Source organism: Anas platyrhynchos, chromosome 15 (genome assembly GCF_047663525.1).
Source record: "Anas platyrhynchos isolate ZD024472 breed Pekin duck chromosome 15, IASCAAS_PekinDuck_T2T, whole genome shotgun sequence".
NCBI classification, from domain to species: domain Eukaryota; kingdom Metazoa; phylum Chordata; class Aves; order Anseriformes; family Anatidae; genus Anas; species Anas platyrhynchos.
The window spans coordinates 17,913,704-17,938,717 of NC_092601.1; the positions used below are offsets into that span (position 1 = coordinate 17,913,704).

Genomic DNA, 25,014 nt, shown 5'->3' on the forward strand with positions numbered 1-25,014 from the left:
GATAGTCATAGATTGCTTTTCCAAGTGAAGCCATAGCAATAACAGGAAGGAAAACGTTAGCAGAAATTTAAAGTGCAGCTCGGAGATCCAAGAACAATTTCTGCTTCATGAACTCTTGCTATCGCAGCGTGTGAGCTCAGCACTGCTGTGGCTGGGATTTCATCTCCGAGCATCCCTGCGAGGTAAGGGCACACTTGTACCCGCACACATACCCAGTGAGAATATGGGCCGGGGTGGATTAATGTAGGTATGCCTTAAGACAAAACCTATACATCCCCGAGGGGCTGTCTGCAGTGCTTGAGGTGACCTGCCACAGTTTGGTTAGGATTAGAGCTCAGCCTGCTAACCAACACTGGGTTAACCTACACTGGGGGAGGGGGGTGGAAAACCCTTTGGTCCAACTCCCAGGCTAATTTGCTTCCTTTTGCTTTCTCGGTGTGCAGAGCAAGCAAGCTATGACATTTTATATTATTCCTGTTGCCCAGATGTGTTGATTTATACAGAAATGTTAAAATTCTTCAGGTACACGGTATCATTAAAAAGCTTTGCAAGCGCACAAGCGCCTCATACATAAGCTGCCACTTTGAGCTACGAGATTAAACTCAATCATGAACCAAAAAAAAAATCAATCAAGGTGCTCTCTCTAGCTGTAATAGTGTCAAGAAAATATATTTAAACAGAAAAAGTTGCACACAGGAAGAAAGCATCACATCATTTAACTCCCTGGACTGAAACTAATGGTTTCTGCCCTTCCTTAGCCCAGGTTTGTGGCATCTCCAAAGCCCTGCATGGAAGGAATTTGCCTTTTTTAGCTGGCAGACACCAGGAGGGCCAGGTGTCACTGGAAAGCCATCACTTTCAGCACAGGCTGTCCATAGCACGTAAAAGAAGTGTAAATGAAATGCCTGTTGGATTGCATTTGAGTTGGGGTGCTTCCAAGGTCAGTGCAGAGCATAAATGCATCATTTAATCTGTTCGGGCTTGCACTAAGCATGGCAGTAGCCAGAGAGCAGCATCCTTGGCTTGGGCAGAGCTTCCTCATGAATGTAGTGCCCAGGAGCCGCCCTCAAGGGTTTGCATTGGCAGTGCCATCAGGAGGGACGAATCCAGCCTTTCAGGAGGGGCTGAGCAACAGTCGTGCCTGACTTTAATGCAAGGAGGCTGGCATCTCCACTTACTTTTCCTTCTGGCTTTGGGCTAGGTGGAAATACCTGTACACGGCCCCTTTAGTAGGATTTTAACCTTGTCTTCTGGGAAGAGCAAGTGATTTATCTTGGCATTGCACATCACACTGAAGCGGCCGGACGCCCGGCCCCGCAGCAAACTTCCTGCTCCTGAAGCACTTTGCAGGAAGCATCAGAAACATCAAAACATCTTACATTTTTTCTGCATGCCGCCGCAAGCTTTTCAACAGAAATGCTTCAAACTCATCAATTGTCCATCAACTGTCTCAAGATGAACCCAAGCTCAAAAGCCAAAGAAGCTGAATTGAGAAAGCGGTTTCGGGAGAGGGAGGGCTGAGAACCTCTTCTTGTTCTCAGGTGAAACATTTATGGACTCCAAAGTTTCCAAAGCCAGCAGACCAGCTTCCCCCTAGCCATTAGGATGCCTGTGTGTCTGTCATCTGTAATTTTTTTTTTTTATCCTGATGGGAAAAACAAGATTGCTGAACCGAAACTGGTTGTGATTCGCAGGTTCCCAGTGCGGAAGGCGAAGCCAATACTTTACACTTGTAGTTTTAATCTGTTGCTTCCAGGATGCTCCTGTCTGTCTCAGGAGAGGAGCTGTGAAGGATGGCCACGGAGGAGCACGCTCAGCTTTGCAGTCGTGGGTTGCTCGCTGTGGTACTAATGCATCATTTCAGGCACTAACGAGTGTGTGGGATGGCGAGGGCAGGAGGATGGATGTCCCTCCAGCACAGGGACCTGTGTGATGCGCGGCAGAGAGCCTCACGGACCTGCACACCGGTGAGTCACGGCCACATCGGAGCAAAGCCGAGTCCGGTGCTTGCTGTCTTGTGAAGATAAAGCTGCTCCACTGAAGTCAAATCCATCATCATCATGTTTGACAAAATAAGGTCGCAATAATTATCTTTAGGGGAAAAAAAAAGTCTAAAACCAACTGCTCACTTTACCTCACAGATCTTAAATTCTGAACTCCAGATTACTTCTTATAACTTTTTTTTTTTTTTTTTTTTTTTTAAGGTATCAAAGACTTCCCTTCCACGAGAGTTATATTTGCTTCCCCTCTGAAATTTGCCTTAAATCATTTTTTTCTCCAGATTGGCATAGTCTTGTTACTTTCCTGTTGCATGCTTGATTCCTCTGTTTTGAACCTCTCCTTCACTTGCTCTCTGCTTTTATGCTGGACGCCTTTCAGACTGAACCCCATACTGCTGGATTCTTTGTTCTTTCAGCCTTCTCAGTTTCCTCTCTCTCCACTTTCCCTCTTACTTCTTTTGTCCTTTCTGGGCTGCTGTGAGCAAGCTGTAAATCTGAATCTGTTTATTTGCATATATCATTGAAATTTCAGCTAACCAGAGCTTTTGCAACCGCATAAGTGTTTCTGCTGCCTTACTAAACTTTATTCAACAGGGAGGACAACGACAGATCCACGAACACAAACAAAACTTTGGTTGGTCTCAAATTCACAGGTCTGACACCATTTCTAGAAGATTGTGCTGCTCAGGAATGTAAAACCATGAAGGAAAATGTGGTGTAAGGGGGTGTGTGTGTCAGTTCTAGGCTGCCCTGAGTTGCCTGGATTCGTGCCTGGCTGGCCTCATTTTTCCAAATGCAATTTCTAGCCAAGACCTTGAGTGATTGTTCTTCATGAATCATGCAAGCGGCCATGATTTCCTCAATGGGAGCTTGGATTGCAGCAATGCGAAATGTGCACAACCTGAGCACTGATTTCTCACCCAGACTTTTCTTCCTTAAGTCACTTCTAAAAATAGGAAAGTCATTCATCTTAAAGGGAATAATGGTCTATAAAAATGTCGAATTAATTTCTTCATATTTATGAAGCCTTTGTCTTCCGCCCATTATGAATACCCCTCTTAATGAATGCTTTTTCTCCTTCATGAAGGTATTATGAGCAATTACGTTCTCCAGTTTTAATGTGCAGATAATGTAATCAAATGCCTTATACTTTATCCCCAGGTTATTGACTACCCACCCCCTCAAGGACTAAATAGCTTTTACTCCCATGTAGGATATATTGGCCCCAATTGCCTGGGACTCCGAGTGAACACATGGTCTTCCTTAGACCATTATGTATATGTACAAGCTTTAATCACTGCAAAGGAGACCCCAGAAACATTACTTGGACCCCAAAAGCTCTCTGCAGTGCAAACTTCCTGTTCTGGTCACGTACAGGCTGGTTATTTATGACCTGCTGTCCATTTAGACTCGCATTGCATTTTTGGTCCTGGTTGGCAGCACAAAGATAGCTTAAAGACTGAATGAAAATTAAAAAGGACTTAATGAAAATTAGAATTCAGGCCCTGAACACTGATATAAAGGAGTATTAATCCCTCCTCAGACTTGTACCTAGAATAAGGTACAATTATGAATAGAAAGATCATTTCAAGTTATGACAGATTTGATGAAAGAACTTTCACTGCTGTCAGAAGGAAAGTTATTATATCTCTGCTAATAAGTATTCATCAGGTTTCCAGGGAGCTGGATTACACCAAGTAATAAAAGGTGTGAATGACAGCTCTTTTGGGGCAAGCAAGAACTAGAAGAAAACATCTCCCAAGAATGCCTGCACAATCCAAGTACCTTGCCCCATACTGATACTTTTTTCCATATTTTCTTGACTGGTCCATTTTGTGCCCTGTGAAGCCTTTGTATAGCTGCAGAGTAGGATCCTCTCCCTCTGCAAAATGCAGATGGGACCTGTGTTCATTGTGCCATTTCTGAAAGCCAGGATATCTAGGTACTACCATCCCTACCTATTCCAGGAATTAAAGCTGGTAGAGGCGGAACTGTGAGAGCTGTTCCCAGTCTGAGGTCAGCAAGAGTCCATCTCACTAATTGGACTATGGATAAGGTCCAAAAAGGCATCATTCCAAAATCTGTCTTGTATGAAACACCACTGCAATCAGCAGAATGACACTAATTATGCATGGTATGAGGCAGCATTCACCTGCCTCCAGCTCCACTCCCTCCCTAGGAAGGAGGGTGATGGTGAGCTAGAAGAAAACTCACAGTTTACCACCAGAAACATTTTCCGCCTGTTCATTTCATCCAGTATTTAGGGCCTTTGGAGCTTTCCAGTAGCTCTTGAAAATGCAGTAGACGATCTCAAAAACTAGCAGTTTTGTGCAGAGCAAGCCCCAGTTTGGTCTGTGCTTGTTGCATATATTTGGCTCTCCATTATATACAATGGAAAATTAAAATAGGAAACAGAGGAATTCTGCTAGAAAAAGCAAATGGATATGGTCAAAGCCACAAACCACTTGGCATGATCTTTGTGAAAGAGATTACCAGCAAGAGGCTGAGAGATCATCTAAATGGAGAAATGCTTTTATTCTTTAGTTTATTTTTCCACCAGATTTTTCATGAAAAAAAAAAAAAAGTTTGGTTTCATCTCTATTTAGTTTTATTTTATTCATCTGATTCTTCAGGACAGCAAAGCAATAAACTGTTGAGTAAAACTTTTTTTTTTTTTTATCCAGTGCCTTTTGCAAGGACAGTTCTGACAACAGCCAGACAGCAAGCGCACCTTGAGCAGAGCTTGCTACAACATCTTTAAACACCTCACCCGTAGTTCCTAATCTCCGCAGGCTTTTTTCCTGTGTTTACCTGGTGTCTCTTGACAGATATTTCAACTGTAGGTAATGTGAGATGAGGATAGTCTTTTCCGTTGCTTGTAAACAGTACACAGTGGGGAACCCTTCCTACCTGGAGTCTCCTGGTGCCACTACAAGATAAGCTAATAATTAATCAGAAATGCACCTTGCGGCAAGATTAACAGATGGCCCATCAGCGGCTCTGACATGAATTGCCACGTTAATCATTTGTTTCTTTGCTCGGTCCAGCTGGCTCAGCTGAAGATGAGTGCTGTGTTTCTCCTGCTCCTGGTGGCCACCAGCAGCATCGGTGCCGCGCTGGAGAAGGGTTTGCCACGACGGGAAGCGCGGCGCCTCTCGTGCGTGCGGTGCTGCGGGCCTTCCGAGCAGCCCGTCTCCATCATCTCCTCGCGGTACACGAGGATGAGCAGCGACCCTGCTTTTTCGGTACCCAAAGTCCAGCCCACCATCGATATCACCATCCTCAAAGGTGGGTGGAGGTGACTGCTGTGATAAACATCCTTTTTACATCTTACACGCCTTCATTTTGCAGGCTGTGCTGCTCCTCCTCCCTGCATCAAGAAACTCACCTGATTAATTTACCTGAGAGGTCACAAGGTGACATGGCACAGGCTCTAAGTGGGCACAAGTGGGAAGTAGCAAAAGGCTTCAATCTATCAGAAATCTGTTCCACTGGAAGCTTGAGTTAGATCACACTAAAACACAGACGTAAATGTTATCACAGAATTACTAAACTAGCATAAGGAATAAAGAACTAATAAAGATGCTCACCTGCTTTTTGCATTTCACATGTTATTTGCTTACCTTGCTAAGACAAAAGAGTTAAGCATATAATGCAGAAGATATGCCAGGAATTCTGTGAGCAGAGACACGCAGACCAGACAAGCTGAACAGACTCTTCCAGGCTCAAATCAGGCTTCAGAGAAATCTGAAATTTTTCTTATCCTAACCTCTGCACAGAGGGGCTGTGCATTTAGCTGGATTTGTGTAAATGGCCTGATTACGTGATGGAGTTTTACTACCAGAATTATTTTGTGCATCAGCACCATGAACTAAGTGTGGCCAAGCTTCCACCTGGCATTTTTATCCTCTTGAGAATGAGGAGGGTGCTGGTGTCTGAACGGCACTTCTAGATATTAGCGCTGTGAAAAGGTTTTAGCAAGTGCTTTGGTGGCAGCCTCCAGCAGGATGACTGCAGCTTGGACTTCACATGCTTGTTTTTGACAAGTTTTCCTTTACACTTACAGGTGAGAAGGGTGAAATGGGAGAAAAAGGGTACCCTGGAGCAGTTGGGAAGGAAGGAGAGAGGGGGCTACGTGGCTTTAATGGACGGAAGGGCCAGAAAGGCCAGCCTGGCCCGCAGGGCCATTCCTGCAAGCAGCTCTACGCTGCTTTCTCCGTGGGTCGGAGAAAGCCCCTTCATAGCTCAGACTACTTCCAGCAAGTCATTTTTGACACTGAGTTTGTGAACCTCTACAAGCACTTCAACATGTTCTCAGGGAAGTTCTTCTGCTACGTGCCAGGGATCTACTACTTCAGCCTCAACGTCCACACCTGGAACTTCAAGGAGACCTACCTGCACCTGATGAAGAACGAGAAGGAGGTGGCCATCCTCTACGCCCAGCCGAGTGACCGCAGCATCATGCAGAGCCAGAGCCTGATGCTGGACCTGCAGGAAGGAGAGGAGGTCTGGGTGCGGATGTTCAAGCGAGAGCGAGAAAACGCCATCTACAGCGAGGAGTCTGATGTTTACATCATCTTCAATGGCCATTTAATCAAGCCAGCTGTAGAGTAGCTGTTCTTCAGCTTTAGGCTCAAAGCTTTGGCAGGGCATTAGTGTCTTCCCTCGTAGAAATGCACGTCTAGCTCCACTTGGAAGGACTGCAGCAGGCAGCCCCTGGCCTGCTGATGGGGATGGAGCTGTCTGTCCATACCGAGGACACCTGTGTGGATGCAGGTGGTGGTGTTTCAAGGTGATGAAAGCTATGGGAAGGTTTAACCCTTTAACATGCCCTGGAGATAAAGCACAGAAGGCCTCAGTTGTACAGCCCTGTATAGATCCCCAGGATCGACCCTGAAGTCTGCCAAGTTGGAAGCAAAAAATATAGTGTCTGCTCTGCTTTGGAAAAGCCATTTTAAATTGGATGTAATGGTCATCTTCAGACATCTGTAATCTGGGGGCTAGTTAAGGAATGTATCTACTCCTAAAACAGTGCTTATATCTTTGCAGTGTGTACTATTGCTAATAAGAGCACCTACACCAGGTCTGCTCCATTCAGGTGGGCAAGAACACACCAGTGTTAAGAACAATATTTTGCACAGTACATTTACCCTAGATTACATTTTTTTGTTCCATTTCATGTAATATTACATTCTGAGAGCATAATGCTAGAATTACATAAATAACAGCATGTTGATCTGACAATACTTTGAGGCATAGTTTTAAGTACAACTGCAGCCACGTGCCATAAATTTGCTAGGCTGCTGTGTTGCTAGCAAAACTTTTTGCACAGGAACATCCAGCACAGGTGGGAGCACACATTTCCATTTTTAAGGAAAACAACAGGCTCTACCTGATTTGAGTACTCATGGCCAAGCTGGAGCCTGAGGACATCCTGGTGTCTGGAAACTACCATCTTACAGCACTCTCATCTCTGGCAGCTGGAGGAGGAAACTGGGAAGAAAAATGGTGCTTTTCTACCAACAACAATATTTCAGGGGATTTGGTTTCCTTTCTTCACCCCAAAAGGTATTGATATAAACGTGGAAAGGTGCATGCAACAGCAAGAAGCCTTGTTTCCCTCAGTTCCTCCATCCCCATTTCCCCAGTCTCCTGTCTGCATCCCAAGCCATTTGTACGAAGGATACATGAAAAGCTCTTGCTAGGCAAACTGCTTCACTGCTGTGCCTCAGCTACCCACAGCTATTCAGAAAAGTAGCTGAAATAAACATATTGCTTTGAATACACTGCCTTTGTTTATCTTACTTCCATGCGCTTTTCACAGTACAGGGCTAAAAGCACTAGGCTGAACACCCAGCCCCACGTTATTATGTCAGGTGGCAATTTTACTTCAACACCAAAGGGTTCCAGAAAGTGAACTCCAGACTGAAACCTTCAATTCCTCTCCTTTGCAGGTCAGTAAACAGCCATCGCTGAGTATCAGGATAGGGAGGCAGAGAAGTTGATGACCCCTTGCTGTAAAATAAATACCAAATCTTTTTAAGCTCTCACAATCTTAGTGAAGATAGGAATTTTTAAGTAGCCTATCTACAAAGTAAATGCATTATGACAAGGGGTCTATCAGCCTTGAAATATCGTGTCTGCTCCTACTTCCATTACAGCCTGCTGCAGCCCTCAGAAGGGAAATTGGGAAACTTGCAGAGCTCTAAAATCCCAAGGGCACTTCATGCAGATCCTTCACTGACCTGCTGTCAGATATCCCAGCTGCTTAGATCAGGCCACACTGCACAGCAGCATTTCTTTTTTTTTTTCTGGCCCTTCTAAAAAAGCCTCCTAATCAGCAGTTTCCATTAGGGTGATGGTAAAAGCCCTAATGGCTGCATTGCTTATTTGCAGCTCACCACTTAGTGCTGAGAGCACAAGCAGGGAGGTGCCAGCCCTGAGCAAACAGGCACCAGCAGAAGCCTTCCCACTGCACTCTCTGAAGGCATTCGCAGCCTGTTTTTCCCCAGCCTTTTCCCTACCTCTGAACCACTCAGTCCCCAAGCAGACCCAGATTTTGCAGCTGCGGAGAGCCGTGCCCCACGAGCTGCCTGTGGTGGAGCAGTGATTATTCGCCAGGGCTGCCCAACATTCCTCGCCTATCGAGCAGCTCCGCACAGCTTCAACTCACCCCATCCACAGCTCGCTGCACTGACTATAATTAAAAAGAAAAAAAAAAAGATCCAGCCCTCTTAAAATGTCATGCCCAGCTGGAGTTATTGACAGTGCCTAATCCAGCTCTGGAAAAAAAAACACCCAGCGCATGTTTATGTTCAACCCACACTGATTTTGGAAAAGTTACTTTCTACCAGGAAGCAAGCAAAAATCCATATTTCTATATCTCTATACCTGTGCATCTCCATAACACCTGGAGACACGGTTAGGGAGACTCTGATAGGACACGTTCAAAATGCTCTTGACTGATATGCCAGGGTTATAAGCAGGTAAATCGTTAAAGCCACATTGGTTTCTGGAGCAGAATAACCTTTCAAATAATAAAAAAGGTTATTGGTTTGCACACATTACTCAAATCAGTCACTTATTATCAAAGAACTAGAAGTCTCAGCCTGCTGATTTCTCTGGAGAAAAAAAATGAAATATCTAAAAAAGCAGGGATGTAGGGATGTACAAAAACATCCCTACTGCCACCTTTTGAATGAATCCATCATATTTTTTTCCCAACTTGAAGGGCTGGGACAAGCATCCCTATTTAGAGAAGCTTAATGAGCCAAATCTAAAGCACAAATATTTTAGAACTGCTCATCAACATACAGGCAGCTTGCCAGAGCCTCTTTTATAGGAAGAATTTAAATCCTTCTTTTTTTCCCCAGCAACATGTAACATGGAGTACCAAACTTTGAAAAAAGCATTTTCAAGTTTTTTTTCTTTTTGAAGAAAAATGCAAGGGAGTTTAATGCTTAAATCTAAATGAAAAGGAAATAAAACAGTATTTATATTTCTTTTTCTAATAATTTTCCTGAAATAGGTACTTTTCACTTTGAAATAAATATTAGGGACCTATCAAAAATATATATTTTTTTCAAATCCTTCAAAGAATAGCAATACATAGAAATGACAAAACTGCCTCAGCTACCATAAAACCCAAGTGCATTTTACTAATAGGCATTAGTTCTCATACAGGTGTCTTTTACCCCTGAACTCTTGCAGAAGAGTCCCCATGGTACAAGGCACCAATAAATCAAGCTGCCAAAATAATCTTCCTTGCCCCTGGGACAGGACCAGAAATCAGGGAAGCAGAGGAGTCTGTTGAGAGCCTGGGCAAGGAGCTGTAAAGACAGAAACAGTTTCTGTAACTGCAGAAATAACAGATTAGGGAAAACATCAAGTGAGAAGCAGCTACTCCCCAAAATTTCCTTTGCTTGGCATAAGAAGATTAAAACAGAGTTTAAGTCAATTTACCTTTCATTTTCTGACCTCAGATCTGTCCTACATTTGCACTTATTAGCCTAAGCCTCGGCAACAGGGAGGAGACAAACTCATCTAGCATCCTCTCCTTCATGTCTGTGGCATCAGAGCCCTAGAGCAGCACCTCACATGAAGATCGCGCTGGGTCAGCGCCTGTCCTTGTAGTGAAAAGGTGATGAATGGGGAGAGCAAGCAAGTGACCTGCCCACATCCACTGGGGATGGAGCAAGATTTATGTTCAGCATTAGGAAAAAATGCTTCAACTAGGAGAGGTGGACCCTGCAGGTGGCTGTAGCAGGAAAGACTAATGCTCCATCCCAGGAAGCCTTCAAAGGCATCCTAGGATCTGCCAGGAACAATGCAGGCAGCTCTAGCTTAAGGCAGAGAAGCAAACCTGAGAACTGCATCATCCCTTTAGCTTCTTTTCCTGTAGATTTAAGTTTCAGTGTTTTATCCTGACGAAATTCCAAAAAGCCACAAGAAATACTTCTTACTAAAACCCCGTATGAAGGATCTCTAGCTGTAATTTCAAATATCGCAACCCCCCCCCACAAAAGAAGCCCTGCAGCACAGCTCAGTAATTACTAGGGATCTATCTGCACCATTGAGTCCCATGTTTGAGTTTATCTTATGACTTCCAAATGTGCTCATTCATTATCCTTCCTTACATGATTGCACCGAATGAAGCTTCACATTACAATTTGTAGGACTTCTGCAGAGCCCTCACTTAGCTGTGCAATTGCTCTGTGACTTGCTTTTCTTCATTTCCTCAGTACCTACCCCCCGTAGGTGTAAGACCAGAGAAAATCCTCACACTTATAGACTTGACAAAAAAAAATCTTTTAACTTGAGCACAGAATCATCTGAATTCTGCCAGAACCTAGCCCTTTTTTCTTCATGAGCTGAAAATAGTACAGCCCTTCCTTGAAGCCTTCTTCCCTTCAATACTCTTTTTTTCCTCCTAGAAGCAGCATTGGGGTGGGGTGCTTGAGCTCCCCTTTATATAGAGACACAGCAAATTATTCACAGCACTCCCAAGTCCGCTGTAACAAGCTGAGGGACTATATAAGGCAGTGATAAAGGCTAGGGAGCTGTTTGGTTTTGCTAGGAGAGGTGAACTCTGTGTGGGTTAAATGAGTGTGGGTTAAATGAGTGAGGTGCTATGAGGGAACTCCAGATGAGAGCTTTGCTTTAGTACTTAGTAGGTACAACACTGCTTCGTTTCATTGCTTGTTGTGCCAAGCTCTTTGTGCATTTATCTCTTCTCTGTCCCCCTTGCCTGTGATGAGCTGCAGTAGTGCTGAGCATCAGGGTATTACAAGGACCCTTCCTGAGTCCTACAGCTGGCCCTGCAGCTTCTCTGCTGGCCTACAGAAACTCTCGCTCTTTAAGGAATTCAGTGCCTTCTTGTGCAGTCTTTAAATAATGCTGTAGCCACTCAGAAATACTCTCTAGAAAGAGCTTATAAAGGGTTTATAGACCTGGCTGTGACAAACAACTGCTGTATGGGTTAATAGCTCTTACAGTGCTATTAGAGCTCATTATACCTGGCAGAGCTGGTGACTGGGCTGGTACTTAGTGCTCTTGATGCCAAATGGCAGCAAGGAAACTAAAACCTCTGTGTGCTCCCTGCTTCCTCTCCTAATTATTCATTTTTTGCATGCTTGCTTCTGGCTAGACCCCAGTGCTCTGTACCATCAGGCTCGTCTAAGTTGATTAAACTTCTAGGCCAGTTCATTGACTCCCTGGACTACTTTAGTGAACTGCAAAGCAAAAATCATCTCCTTCAAGATACCACTTCCTACAGCACTTTCTCATTCTCAACAAATAGAGCAGCAGGTGAGGAGTAGGTCTTCCCCTTACTGGAGGTTTAGCAGGGAGTCTGAAGCACAGCTAATTGCCTTGCTTGCACCCCTGGGATGGTAAATAGTAAAAATCAGGTGAGAAAAGGGCCTGGGAGGCCTGATTCAGTACCCTGAGATCACCACTGAAGCAGTTTAGCTCCTGCCAAGCCCCCGCATGGGCCAGGCTTATTTCTGGTGCTCTCACTGTGTGCTCGTGCTGTCCTGCAGAGAGGATGCGCTGGTCCTGCTGTTGCTCCCTGCTTTACAGCAATTCTCCGAGCTGGAGTCACAACGCTCGAAATCCTGCTCTGTGCTGAAGCCTTTCAACCGTTCTCTTCAAAAGTAACCCCATTCCTTGATTTGATTTCAGCCTGCAGCAATAAGCCATCCCCTAGTAACTGCTGTGATCACAGCTCTCTGCTGGCTGATCGGGAGCTCAGGGAAGGCTGTGAGCTGCTGTGAATCGGGCTTTTTTCCAGCCAAAGGAGGCTGGTAAAATCCATGTTCTGCCAACTCCCTCCAGATGCTAAGTTCCTCTGAAGTCCAGCTCTCTGTATGCTTTTTCTGCCTGAAAGCGTTCAGGATGGGACCTGACAACAAGTGTGCTTCTCCCTGGCAGCAGCTCAGCATTGCACCCCTGTGGGTGTGCTGCGCTGGGCCTGACGAGGCACAAGGCATTGCTCTTGGAGAACAGTGCATACTTCTAGAAGCCTCTTTACCCTCCTGCATCCCATCTTCAGGTAGCGGAGTCTTACAACGAGTGCTCATGCTGAAACTAAAACCTGAACACTTCTTTTTGGGCACATCTGCGGAGCAGGTGGGAGCTGCAGGTGTGCAGCACCTCTGGCACCCAGGGCTTAGCTATCAGCAGACCAAATAACCTTGCAGGCACGTAGTGAATATTGCAGACACGGAGTGCACCCTGCCTGCTCTGCTCACCTCCCTGTCACTGTGCTGCAGCAGGGGGCTCCCAGCGAGCCTGCCTCTGCCTCTGCTCTTCTCCCAACCTAGTTTTGGGTGCAGAGAGTGTTTCTGGTGAGTTTACCTCCCTCTTTGCTTTCTGGAAGGATCCTTCCCCGTGTGTCAGGGTAAGAAAAGGAAGCTCTGCCTCCGGCAAACTGGTTTCTTCCTCTCCATAACTTTTGTTTTACAACAGGAATAGCCAGATAACATCAATGCAGATAAGGCAACCAGGCAACAAATAAAGCTAATGGCTTGTGTTTAGATGAGTTGAATGGAACTTAATGATTCTACTAAGAACCTATTCACTTACAAAGATTTAAAGTACTAGATAAAATGCAGCAGGTAAAAGATGAAAGTGTTAGAACAAATAGAAACCACTTACAAGCCAGGCAGCAGCAGGCTGGAGCCTTGGGCTTGCAGATGCTGTGTCTGCAGCCACTTTGCCCTTCGGTGGGGTGGGCAGGAGGCTTGGAAGGGCAAGGCATTGCCCGAGCCCTTGGGCAGAGCCTGCTGGTGCTGCTGGAGTGGTTCTTCCCCTCTCCAGAACAGGAGGAAGCTTTCTCACCAAAAGCTGCCCTTCACACGCCAGCCAAAAACTGCTGCAGACAATCTGGGCACCCCGACGATTGCTGCTATACATCAGGCACGACAAGCTAATGCTATTTGCAACTCCTTTCTTCCAGGGCAAATTGCATTAAAGCCAACTTGCACAAATTGCTTCGGTTTTGGTTCCTTTTTTTTTTTTTTTTTTTTTTCCCTTTTTCGTTTTGGTAGTGCAAAATCCCAGTACTGTTGGAGCTGCTGCCCTGGGTATCTGGGGAAGTGCACCACCCTGTTTCCAAGCAGAGAAGAATGCAAGTCAACTACCCAACAAAGTCATCCTCCCCTCGGGTTTTCTGTCCCTGCTTTTCCTCCCTTTTCAAGGCAGAATTCTGTCTTTCCCATTGATTGAGAAGACAGCCCTGCAGTGAAGTTTAAATTGTACCCTGCAGGGTAGGTCTTGGACCTCAGGTCCAGGGAAGCACTAGCACCCAGGGAAGAGAGCAGTGCCTGGTTTCTGGGGGGCCTGCCACTGTTTTTTGTGGTCCCTTCGTCACGCTGATGAGAATTTCTCTGTCAAGGCTGAAGTGGCCTGGCCAGGAGTGGACATCACTTCTGCTTTCAGCCCTGCCTAAAAGCAGGGAGGGGAGAGCTTGGGGAGGGAAAATGTCAGGACTTCCAAACCCCAGTAAAAAGCCCTGAAAAGGCAGAACAGTGAACAGACACAGGACCTGGCCCTGAAACCTGCTTGTCCCTGCAGAAACGCTCCCTCAGACCACATGCTAGCGTCAGCCATTCACCAGGGAGGAGACACAAGCTGGCAGCAGCGTAATGCCGCCACGGTGATGCCCGCTGCGTGCAAGGCTTGCTGTCGGCTGCTTTCAAGATCCAAGAAAATACAAAAGGAACTGCTGGAGTAGGTGATGTGGATGCCAGGTCCTCCTTGCTTCCTCCTGCCATGCAGATGTCTGCAGCTTTCTGTGCCAATTTGGCAACAAAGCTGCATGCCTGGGCTTTATTATATGTTGCAGAGAGCCTTACGGCTCTCCTGGGAATGGAAATACATGGCTGGGAGGAGTATGTAATGCAGGAAACATGGAAAAAACCCTGCCAGGCACACTTAGTTTGGGATGCTAGAATAGCCATGTTGAGTCACAGAGGTTCCTCACACAACCTTAGCTCTAACAGTGGATGTTTCTTCAATTGTTCCTTTTGTGCTGAAGCAGGAACACTTAAAATAGACCCGAGCAGCTAATGCACTCAGTTAGCTCATTAAGAAATGGCAGAGTTTAGTGCTGTCAAGACCCAAAGTGGCAGTGGGTTGGAGCTAGGAAAAGGCATTTGTGCATTCAGGATTTTGGCAATGACTCCTGGCCAGCCCTGCTCCTGCTTTTGTGAAGGCTGGAGGAATGGCTCATGCTGGGTATACAGCTGAAATATTTGGAGAAGTTGTGGCTCCATCAGATACAATCCCCACTTGTTCCCCTAGCTATAGCCCTGGGACCAGCATGAAGAAAAATCAAGGAAGCAGGAGGAACCTGGGCTGAATTTAGCAGCTCCATGGGTGTAGAGCCAGTGCTGCCTGTACTGAGTCAGGCCTGGTCTGTTACTGGGGATGATTCACGTTCCTGTGTCCTGGGGATTTCAGGCATTTGGAGACAGGTCTCCTAAGGGTTTGAGCATTAGCAAATGCTTGGTCATCAGAGCCTCTGGTGTGGCTGCATTTTGAATGCTGCGCTCAGCATCTCCCAGCGCTGGGGTGTTTCACTTCAGATGGTTCTGAAGTGGAGCAAGTAGCATTTATTTGGTATATTAACCTCATCTAATTGAGTCTCTCTGCTCATTAAGAATAGCAGTTATAATTTATCAGCCATAAAACTGCTAACCACGTTTGCTTAATTACTGGCAACGTCATTTGTTAGGGGCTTTGGGGAAGAAAGCAGCGGGTGCTCAGAGCTGGCAGACACCATGAGCTCTGCAAAGCCAAAAAGCTCCTTCCCGACCGAGGCTTTGGGCAGAGCACTTGGCCAGCATCACACAGCCTGCAACACTTTTCTGCCTACACGAAGAGCTTCAGGCTCTCGGCTCCCCCTGATGTCATTGAGCACCAAATAGCTGAAAGACTCTGGAGCATCTCAGGACAACGGGATGGATGAATAATAACTAGGCAGCCTGTCCCCAAAATCTGCAAGCCTGGGTGTCCCTCCTGTTTGCTGTTCACCCACAGCTGGAGCTTGTTGGGTTGTTGCTGAAGAAGTGACGGTGCCACAGGCTGAGCCAGCAGTGCTGAAAGAGTCTCTGGTTCACTGCACTGACTCGTGGCCTCTCTCTCTGCCAAACCCATGTAAAGGAAGGCACCAAAAGCTTTTATTATTAGGCAGCATTTGTCAGAAAGCAGAATGGTTTGCGAGTCAAGTATTAGGTCTTTAAAATGCGAAAAGAGCCATGGCACTCAATATAAAATTCCCCAAATGCTTTCAGTTTCACACTGAACAATACCCTCTGGCACTAGATAAAATATTGTTCCCAAGTGATTTATGAGTTGAATATGATCCTGCTATTATTGAAGTTAATTACAGATTTTTTCTCTCTGTGCCAGGGATGTATTTTAGGTCCTGGGGAAGTGTCTGCAATATCTTATCCCCAGCTCCTGGGCTGCAGCCTCGGCCAGTTGCTGAGTAAAGGGACTTTGTTTGTGTGCTGGCATTTGTAACTAAATTAAATATAATGCCACTTTCTGTGCAAAGTGCCTTGTGCACAGTAAGTCCTGATGCAAGGAACTACTTGAAACAGGCACTTGGAGAATTGCAGGTGTGATAGCACGGCACAAGCTGCAGAGCGAAGCGGTGCTTTCCGAGCCTTGTACTCTGGTAAGAGTTTCTTTCAGGCTTCTTGAACTTGCTGTGATCATTACTCGCTGCAAATGACACTTGCCAAGTTGTCAAGTGCCACAAATCTGTGTTTTCATTTCCCCGTGAAATTCAGTTTGACTGGAAAAGTATCAGTGGAAGGCTGCATATGCAGCCTCCTTCGTGCTCCTCGCCCTGATGCCTACGCTCACAAGAACCAAGCAATAACAGGTCAGACTTTAATCACTATTAACAGGCTCAGCCCTGTGGTGCAGCTAACCTGGAGAAATTATCCCATGTGAAATGATGGCTTTGACTCAAAAGAGGCTAACAGTGCATATACTAGAAATAATGTCCAAACCTCAACATCCACAGGGCAGTGCATTCCCCCCTCCCAATTAACTAGGCCCAGTTGAACATGGAGCAGGTCATTTCATGATGCTGATCTGAGTCCAGGCTAGAAGTACAGGGCCATGCTGAGCTGCCCCGTGCAGCATCAAGAAACAAGTTCAGACAAATTCTTATCTACATTTTGCAGAACGTGCATCTTTCCTTTCCATTTGCAACTTTAAAAAGTAATTTGGCTAAGATGTGTCCTGTGAAATACAGATTTGCTGCCCTCCTGCCATGCTCTGAAAGCTCTTGTTTTCTCTGGTCACCATCAGCAGCTTCACAAACCCACCCACAGGACCCAATTCTGTCTACAATATGCACTTTGTTCAGTGCTTCTCTGCTCCATCCATAGCGTGCACTCACAGAAACGCCTGCTCTGCCCCACGCAGCCCAGTGTCACTGCCTCCTTCCCCTGGCTGTGATGCTGAGCTACAAAGCAAAGGGACTGCCCTTGGCCTGGCCTGGTGACACGGAGACACTCCAAGCCACCAGCCAGGGTCAACTGCGTGCTGTGCTCTGTCCCAGCCAGACTGAATTTAATCATCTCAGCTACGTATTGTATGCAGCTTGATTTCTTCTTATGACTGTTCATCATCTTTGGAGTCTCAGAGTGCTAGCGATGCCTGGTCAAAAATCTTGAGAATATTGTTTTCTTCTTTTTTTTCATCTAGATGTGCAGAATGCATTGTGCTTTTGAAGTTTTTCTGCATTTTAATTAGATGATTAAGAGCAGGCTCAGCTTTCAGGTTGCTGCATTTAAAAGTTGTGAAGGGGGGATGGTTCAAAAGGGGGAAGAAAGGAAGAGAAGCAACGTGGTGTATGGGCTTTTCATACAGTTCCATTTTCCACACTCTCTTTCTGTGCTGTCTGGAAATTGCAAATGCTTTTTGCTAAGTGCATCTCAGACAATGCTGGCTCCTGCTCACTGAACAATATGGAGGTGTTTTAATATCCTATTGGAAAATTTCTCGAGGGATTCACAAAGGGTGAAATCCACCCCCGTGCAGCCAGCCAGCACCAGGTCCCTCATTGTGAGACTTAAGTGGTTCATAGACTTCACTCCGGCCTTTGGCACAGCAGTGAATTTCACCTAAATGAACTGCCTGAAATGATTTGAGGCTAAATTCATGCTGGTTTTAGCTGGTGTCTGCCGTGCTGGCTACTGGCTTTGGCAGAACCTGGTGGAGGATCCCAGACTGGAGAAGCTGGGGAAGGGCAGGGCTGATGATAAATGTGCCTGTTGCAGGGGTTCAGAGTCATACCTTCACATTGCGTGGCCTGGCCTGTACAGCTCAGCTCAGCTCCATGTCCTTGTCCCAGCTCCATCAGGTCAGAAATACAATGCAATCAAAAAACTCCCTGACATAGCTTTTACGGGTGTTGGAGGCATCCAAACACAATTTGGTGACATGAATTTATTCTATGTAAATGACAGATCCCTGTCTGTAGCAGGCAGGCACATGCATGCCAGAAAATATTTGCCAGGCTGAGATGTGAGGCCCATCAGACCTCTGTCTGTCACCTGGCATATGGGACTGGATTCACACATGTGGCTGCAGAAAGCGAGCGCAGCCTGTGGTGTGAGGCTTCAGAGCGGTGCAAACAGCAAAGCAGAACGATCGCATTAATTCTGGAAGCTGCACAATTAATTCCCCCTGCCCATGGGAGCGGCTGTCATCACGTCTCGTCAGCGGCGGCATTTCTCCTGGTGACATGACACCGCTCTGGCGGGCGTTTTGCTGCCTGCCTTTGTTCTGCTTGCTCGAAGCAGCAGTTCTGCAGAGCAGCAGTCGGTGTGTGAGATGCAAAACCCCTCCCGTTGTGCCGAGCTGCTGCAGCCCCGAGTGTTAGCGATGGCCATGACTCACCCATCTCAATCTGCGGCCAGCAGGAAGAGCCGCGTGGTGCATCGTGCTGTTAACACAAGCAGAGCTCTTTCCGCTGATCCCTCTTCTTATTTTGTGGTGGCAATGGGTTCATGGGGTAGGCAGCATGGCCAAGCACAGAGCGTGCTTGGTGCTGCCTGCAGGAGAGGTGGCAAATTCTAATGATGGTCCTGGACCCTGAAAACCTCGGACTTTCTACGTGGGGTTTCTAAGGGCCCTTCATCTCCACCCTGGTTTGTTCGTGCTCTCTGGGCATGCTGTTAACTCCCAGCACAGAGAGGCGAGATGCCCAGAGCCACATTTTGCTCCTGAGGCTGCCTGGCAGAGGGGCAACCTAATTGTGTAAATGTAAAGCAAAATGCTTATCCCTGGTGCTGGGTCTGGAGATCTGCTGTGGTACAGCTGCAGCACTGGGGCTGTGGAGGGAAATTCAGGTACAAACTTACCTAGTGGCCTCACGTCACCTAACCTCACATCACCGCAGGACAGGACTGTACATCCCTTGCAGCACCGACTTATTTTAAGGCCTATTGCTTTTCCATTTCCTGTGTTGGAAAAAACACAAAGCACTACAGCAACTTCGAAGGTTCACTCTAGTAAACGGAGAGTAGGCTAAGGGAACAGGACACGTCTGATGTTTGGGATGCCTCATTGCTTGAGGTCAGAAACCTGGATTGAAGGCTTAAGGGCTCAAGATATAGATGGTAAGAGAGCTGGTAAGAGAGCAAGTAGAGAAAGGTTTCACCTTCAGTGACTTTTCAGGGAAAGATGAAGAGATACAGAGGATTAAGTGTTACGAGATTACAGCAGGAAAGAGGGAGAGAACACAGAAACCCCAGAGCATCATCCATCTCATAGCAACAGGGCTGGATTTAGATGAAGTTATTCAAAAAATAATAATAAAAAAAAAGTCCAGGAGTAAATGCAACGTGAAAACAAAGTGCAGGTTGAGGTGACCAGCTGAGACATTTCAGGTAACTGAGCCAGGGAACTGGATGAGCTGTGCTGGGAGCAAGCCACAGCAGGCCGAAATGAGCAACTTTTGCCTTCCTCCTTGTTGCAGAAGAGAACGGGCAGCTGGGAGGAGATGGGAGAGGCAAGGTGTGCACGTGCAGGTGATGGTCTCCCAGTTTTTAAGTTTTTAAGGATGATGCTGCATGCCTCGAGGGTGCCAGGCCTGTGGGTCACAGGAAACACCGAGCCAATGTCGAGACTGCCTGCAGCTCAGCACTCGTGGCCTGCCCTCTGTTTTGGTCCAGTAAGCCAGCAAAAGTTATTTACTTGTTGCCTTGAGCACCTGGCTTTTGCATGTTTTCCTAGAGCAGGCTGTCCACCCAGAGAAGGCCACATTCAGACCACAGCGTTGTACAACGCAGTCCTGGGGCTGTCTTGGGGAAAGCCTCATGAAATGGAAGAAAAAGTGGTATATTTAAAAAAGGTGCTCCTTTACCCTGGCTATTGTGTGTTTTCCTGTTGCACACACACTCCAGCAAAAGTCTTTAGTACCCAGCAGTTGAAAATGTGCTCATTGAGTGGTCTGCATGACTGCCAATGAATATTCATAACTAGCAACTTAAACAGAGATGGCAACAAGCAAATAGCTTGTGCAATGTTGTGAAGGTTAAAAGGGCACAGAGCAAGGCCTCCTTGACCTTCCCATGCACATGGGTGTTTGTTTTGAGCGGTGCAGCAGGAGAGCTAACATTTGTTATACTTTGATGGATCAAAGGGCTGTCCAAGAAGGGAGTATTTAAAGCTGAATAGGAAGCTTTAATTTGACAAATTCTCGTCTGAGGTATTCAAAATGTCAGTCAGTCCCTCAGGCTTAGTGACTGGATTTGTAGTGTGTAAAAAAAAAATAATAAAAAAAATAAATTAAAAATGCATTTGGGAGCATCACTTCTGTCTCTTGCTTTCTGGGAATGGCTGGCTGGGAGGACAGATTTTCATCCGAGTTTGTCAGTCTTTGTCAAAGAATGGCATGTTTTGATGAAATGCATTCAGAGACGCTCTCAGCTTGCCTGAAATCCACCGCCAAGCTGCTGGGGAAGCCTCTGTCTCTCCAACAGCAGCATATAGATAGGACTCGGAGAAAGGGTGAGTGGAGCTTTTGAAAATACAGCTCGAGTCTGAGAAAGGTCTTCTTGGGGTGAGGAGAGGATCCCACGAGGCAGCTGCTGCACAGCACTGGGGAGATGGTTGACGAGAGCTGTGGAGGAGACCTGCGAGGAGAAGAGCAGCTCCTGGAAAGCAAAACTTACACTGGACTTTATCCTGGCCATGCAGTGGAGATGATGCCTTAGAGATCCACAGGGCTCAATCAGGGCTGGATCCTCCCCAGGGTGGGAAGCAGACCCTACGTGTGCTTTTGGCTGCAGCTGTATATCGTATTTCCTCCTTGAACCCCAGCTGGGAACAGGCATTTGTTACAAAACCAAATTCCCCAGACAGTTGTTTGTTGGAAAGGTCATTTGGCTGTCTTATCTGAAAATTGATGCATTGAAAGCTTTCCTAAATTTGCTCATTAAATATGATGCATTGCAACATTATCAACGAAAATGCTGGCAGGCAGGCTTCTTGCTGGAACATCCATTTTCCAGCAATCGTGGCCCCAGCACTGACCCAGGGGTGGCAGGAGCAGAGGAGGGGTTGGTCTGGCCCCCATTCAAAACCATGACCCAAAATGATGCCTTTTCAGACCAATCTTTGCAAATCCTTGTAGCACGTGATGTGACCCTGTGACTACAGTTGGTGCTGGGACGATGCTTTTTGCATGGCTGGGCTCAGGCCTACAGATGCCCCCAAATGAAGAACAGACACAGCAAGAGTGAGCTGGGGTGAGACAGACCCGAGGACAAGAAGACCAAAACCCCTGGCAAGGCTCCTGCCCGCAGTGGTGATGCCTTCCAGGGCCTGGAGACCCCATCCTGCAGACCACAGCGGGGATGAGAAGAGCCCTGCAGTCTGAGCACGGTGCCTGGCAGTCTCGCCTTTCCATTTCAGAGACATTTAGTGGCTACTTGAGGCTATACAAGTCCACCAGGCACTGCCATGGAGGGCATTTTAGATACCACCATCCTCCCGGGAGGGGAGATGTGTCTCGGGCAGACTTCCCAGCCCTTCCCAGCAGCTCCCCGCCGGGATGCAGCAGCGGCCGCCCAGCCAAGCGGCAGCGCTGCCGTCGATGCCCCCGTCCCTCTCCCCTCCGCCTGCCTCTCGCAGCAATTTGTCAAGCAGCGTGCGAGGCAGAAGCAGCGCTGAAACGCTCTGCGCTGAGATTTTCAATTAGGGAACACAAAAGCCTGTTTAATAAACTCTTAGAGGCTTGTTAGCTGAGACATAATTAAGATTAATGTTGACTTGGGACCAGAGGAAACAGGGCTGAAAGTGAATCAAAGGCAGGCAGGCAGCTTCCAGCGGCAGGATAATGCAAGAGCAAGTTTCCTCCCTGCGATGTCGGCTGGTGTCAGGTGAAGAAATGACCCGGGGAACATCGTGTGGGTTCTGACTCCCCATCCTGTGAGAAAGCAAGCGCTAAGAGGGGCAATAAGTGATTTTGTTCCTCTTGTTCCCCAAGAAGCGCTTACAGGCAGGGGAGAGACGGGCTGTTTTCGCAGCAGCTTTGCACGCTCCGAGCGCAGGCAGCAGCAGGTTTGGAATAAAGCTCGACACTCCGGGTTGGCAGCAAGCCGGCTGTTTGGCTGATTGATTTCTGATGCTTCCCTGGGGCTGTGATTGCCCGTGGGAGGAGGGATGGCACAAGTCGGAGCCCTGCACACAAGCACAGCTGCTGCCAGTTTTGCTGGGCAGGTCTCAGCCCTGTCTCGGGCAGCAGCTGGGCAGGGATGCGGCCCCACGCCAGGGTCCGGCAGACAGACCTGTGTCCGTGCCCACACAAGGACACAGGCAGCCACGGCTTCTGCACTCCCTGCTCTGCTGTCAGCTTTATCAGCCTATTTTCTAGGTTCATCTCTATTCCTTTCTGATAAAACTTTTCTTGGCTAATTCCAAATATGATCAGATTCTACGGAGGAGAGACAAAATCTTTGCTCTCCTAATGCGATGTCAGGTTTTAATTCTTTCCCATACATCTTCATTTATTAAAGTCCCTTTCCCTTCTGAGGCAGAAGATGTTCCTGGCTGAATTCATAAATCAAGCCAGGAGAAGTGGGCGGTAAAATCTACAAGCAGTTACACACCGGTGCCAGCGAAACAGCCCCATCGCTCCCTCTGGGCTGTGTGTCCAGGCAACATCTGGCCAGCATTTACACATTTACAGGCATTTATTTCTTCAGTTTAATGTTCTACCATGTTACCTTCTCCAGAAGAGGATGCAGGGAATCCTTAGCAGAACCCTTCAATTTTTCTGAAGGGCAAAATTCCACTTTTAGTCTTGCCAATGGTTAAACTGAAGAGGAAACCCATCTGTGCCACTGTGCGTTGTCTTCAGCTGCCCACTGGGACTCAGTTGCCCAAATTGCATGTTTGGAGCTTTTCTAGATGTCCCTGTGGGTACAGCCCAGCTCTGTGCAACCAAGGTGACTCCCATGGATGCTGAGCTCTCTGCAGCCTCATTGCTGTGTATATACACCAAAAAATGTCCCAAAACTCAGGGGTTTGCCAATCTGACTTGCAAGCATCTAGAACCACACAGCACTGTGCTCACTGTGTCAGTACCAGCATGGATTGCCTTCCCTGCCCCAAATCTGGTGCCCAGATGCAGCAAATACCCTGTCCTGCCAGGGATCAGAGGAAGGCATCAGAACAGGATGAGAACAGGAGGGATGGGCTGCTGGGGTGAGAGCAGTGCAGAGGAGGTGTAGCACAGCTGTGGACCAGATGAAAGTAGCAACAGGGCCTGGGAAAAAATTCAGCAGGGGCACCTATTCCCCCTACAGAGCAGCAAAATCTGGAATCATGAGAGAGAGTGTAGGGAAGAGAGAGACTTTTGGGTCGGGGTGCAGGGAAGCACTGCAGGAGGAGTGGATGGGCAAAGGCAGGCGTGCACCAAGAGTGGAATAAGGGGGGCACCTCCCAGAATGACAGTTGAATTGCACCCCATGAGTCAGATCCTGAAATCCACAAATGTCCTGATGAGGAGGTGGGAGTTGTCAAGATGTTGGCTCCCACTCCACCGCCCCAACTCTCCCAGATCTCTATGGAAAATAGTCCCCTTGCTGTTGAGTTGTGAGGCAGAGGGCTTTAGTCATTTTTGTTTTGTTACCTAGAAGTTTAAGACGTGTCTCATCATGAACTATGCACATACAGAATGAGCTGACGGAAGGTTGCTGATGTTAATCACAAGCTGAGCGGAGACAGAAAAAAAAAGAGATGAAAACCCCAAATGCGTACAAGCTGCAGGAGTCCTCAGAACTACCCGTCTCACTGCTTCCTCCCATGCTTCAGCCAGTTCTCTCTCATTTCCATCTTTCTCAGGTAAAGGCCAAATGTCTTTTCTTATTTACCAGGTGCACAAGTACGCCAGCACCACTCTGCTCTGCTGGGGTGGCCTGCTTCTTCCACCAGCTGCTGCTTAGGGGACCCTTTCTGTGTCTGTGCGACCTGTAGCATGAAGGAACACTGCTCTGGGTGCACAGGCACCGTAGCAATAAGCATGCTCAGCAATAGCTGGCTTTGCACTAACATCAGTGAATAATCAGTAGTTACACCAATATGGACCAGAACTAATGAATTGTTGTCATGGGCCAGCTAAGCTGGATTTACATGGCTGGACTGGTGTGACAGCAAATTCAGAGCTTAGACGTGGTGGAACAATGATGTCAGACCAGTGTGCAGCTCAGTGTTTTCCCATTACACCTCATTTTTGTGCCATCGTGTTGCCTCACTGAGCTGATGTCTAATGGGATGGCCCTGTCCATAGTTGCCTTATCTGTTCTGGGTGCATTTGGCACCCTGGTTAGTGCCAGACCATCATCCCTGCCTGTCACAAAACCAAAAAGCTTTGCTGAAGTTCCTGTGGTTGACTCACCTTCACTGACCTCAGGGCCAACTCTCCTTTCAGCCACCCTCTTGAAAGTCCAAGACAGTTTTCCTGCTGCTCTTGATTTGCATGGATATAACCCGAGGACAGAGCTTAATTTGCCATGCACTGACTGCACCACTTTTGATCATTCAGCCTAACTCTAGCATGTGATCAAAAGGGAGAGAAAATAAGAAAATATTCAGAAACTGGCTCTAAAAGAAACCAAAAATAAAGCAAACAAGAAGGGGGGCAGAGGAGAGAGTGGCTATCCATCACCATTACCGTGTAACGCAAGAGCTGTGATAGCACTGATTTATCAATTGCTAAACGCTGCGAGGAAAGAGCAAGAAAAAAGCTGTGCAAAAACCACGAGCCCGTTTGAGCCCAGATGAGCGTTTCAATAAGAAGTCTTGGCTAACTGGCCTGGTTTGGACTGAAATGGCTCAGGGAGGGCTCATCCAAGCCACTATGGCAACAGGGAGCGGAATCACCCCACTGGCAAGGCGAAGCAGGAAGGTGAGGTGGGACAGGGGCTGTGGGGTTGAGTCCCCACGGGTCAGCCTCATCCTTGTGCCATTGCATGTGGCG

The 25,014-nt window shown here is 47.1% G+C and overlaps 1 protein-coding gene and 1 long non-coding RNA gene across 3 annotated transcripts; one reads left to right on the plus strand and one right to left on the minus strand.

Moving 5' to 3' along the window:
* The first annotated feature begins 410 nt into the window (after positions 1 to 410).
* On the plus strand, positions 411 to 7,786 carry C1QTNF8 (C1q and TNF related 8). Its single transcript, XM_072023866.1, has 3 exons — positions 411 to 1,967; positions 5,048 to 5,288; positions 6,067 to 7,786. Exons 1-3 carry the CDS (start codon positions 1,884 to 1,886, stop codon positions 6,612 to 6,614), a joined length of 873 nt encoding a protein of 290 aa, XP_071879967.1. The 5' UTR covers positions 411 to 1,883; the 3' UTR covers positions 6,615 to 7,786.
* Positions 4,529 to 10,948, minus strand: LOC113845272 (uncharacterized). Of its 2 annotated transcripts, none has more exons than XR_003500734.3 (6): positions 10,637 to 10,948; positions 9,695 to 9,829; positions 8,892 to 9,027; positions 7,393 to 8,015; positions 6,396 to 6,488; positions 4,529 to 5,370 (listed from the first exon to the last, which is right to left on the minus strand). It is a non-coding gene; the product is annotated as an uncharacterized lncRNA (long non-coding RNA). The 2 variants fall into 2 exon arrangements; XR_011803577.1 differs by lacking the exon at positions 4,529 to 5,370 and adding an exon at positions 5,377 to 5,514.
* Between the last annotated feature and the right edge of the window lie 14,066 nt (positions 10,949 to 25,014).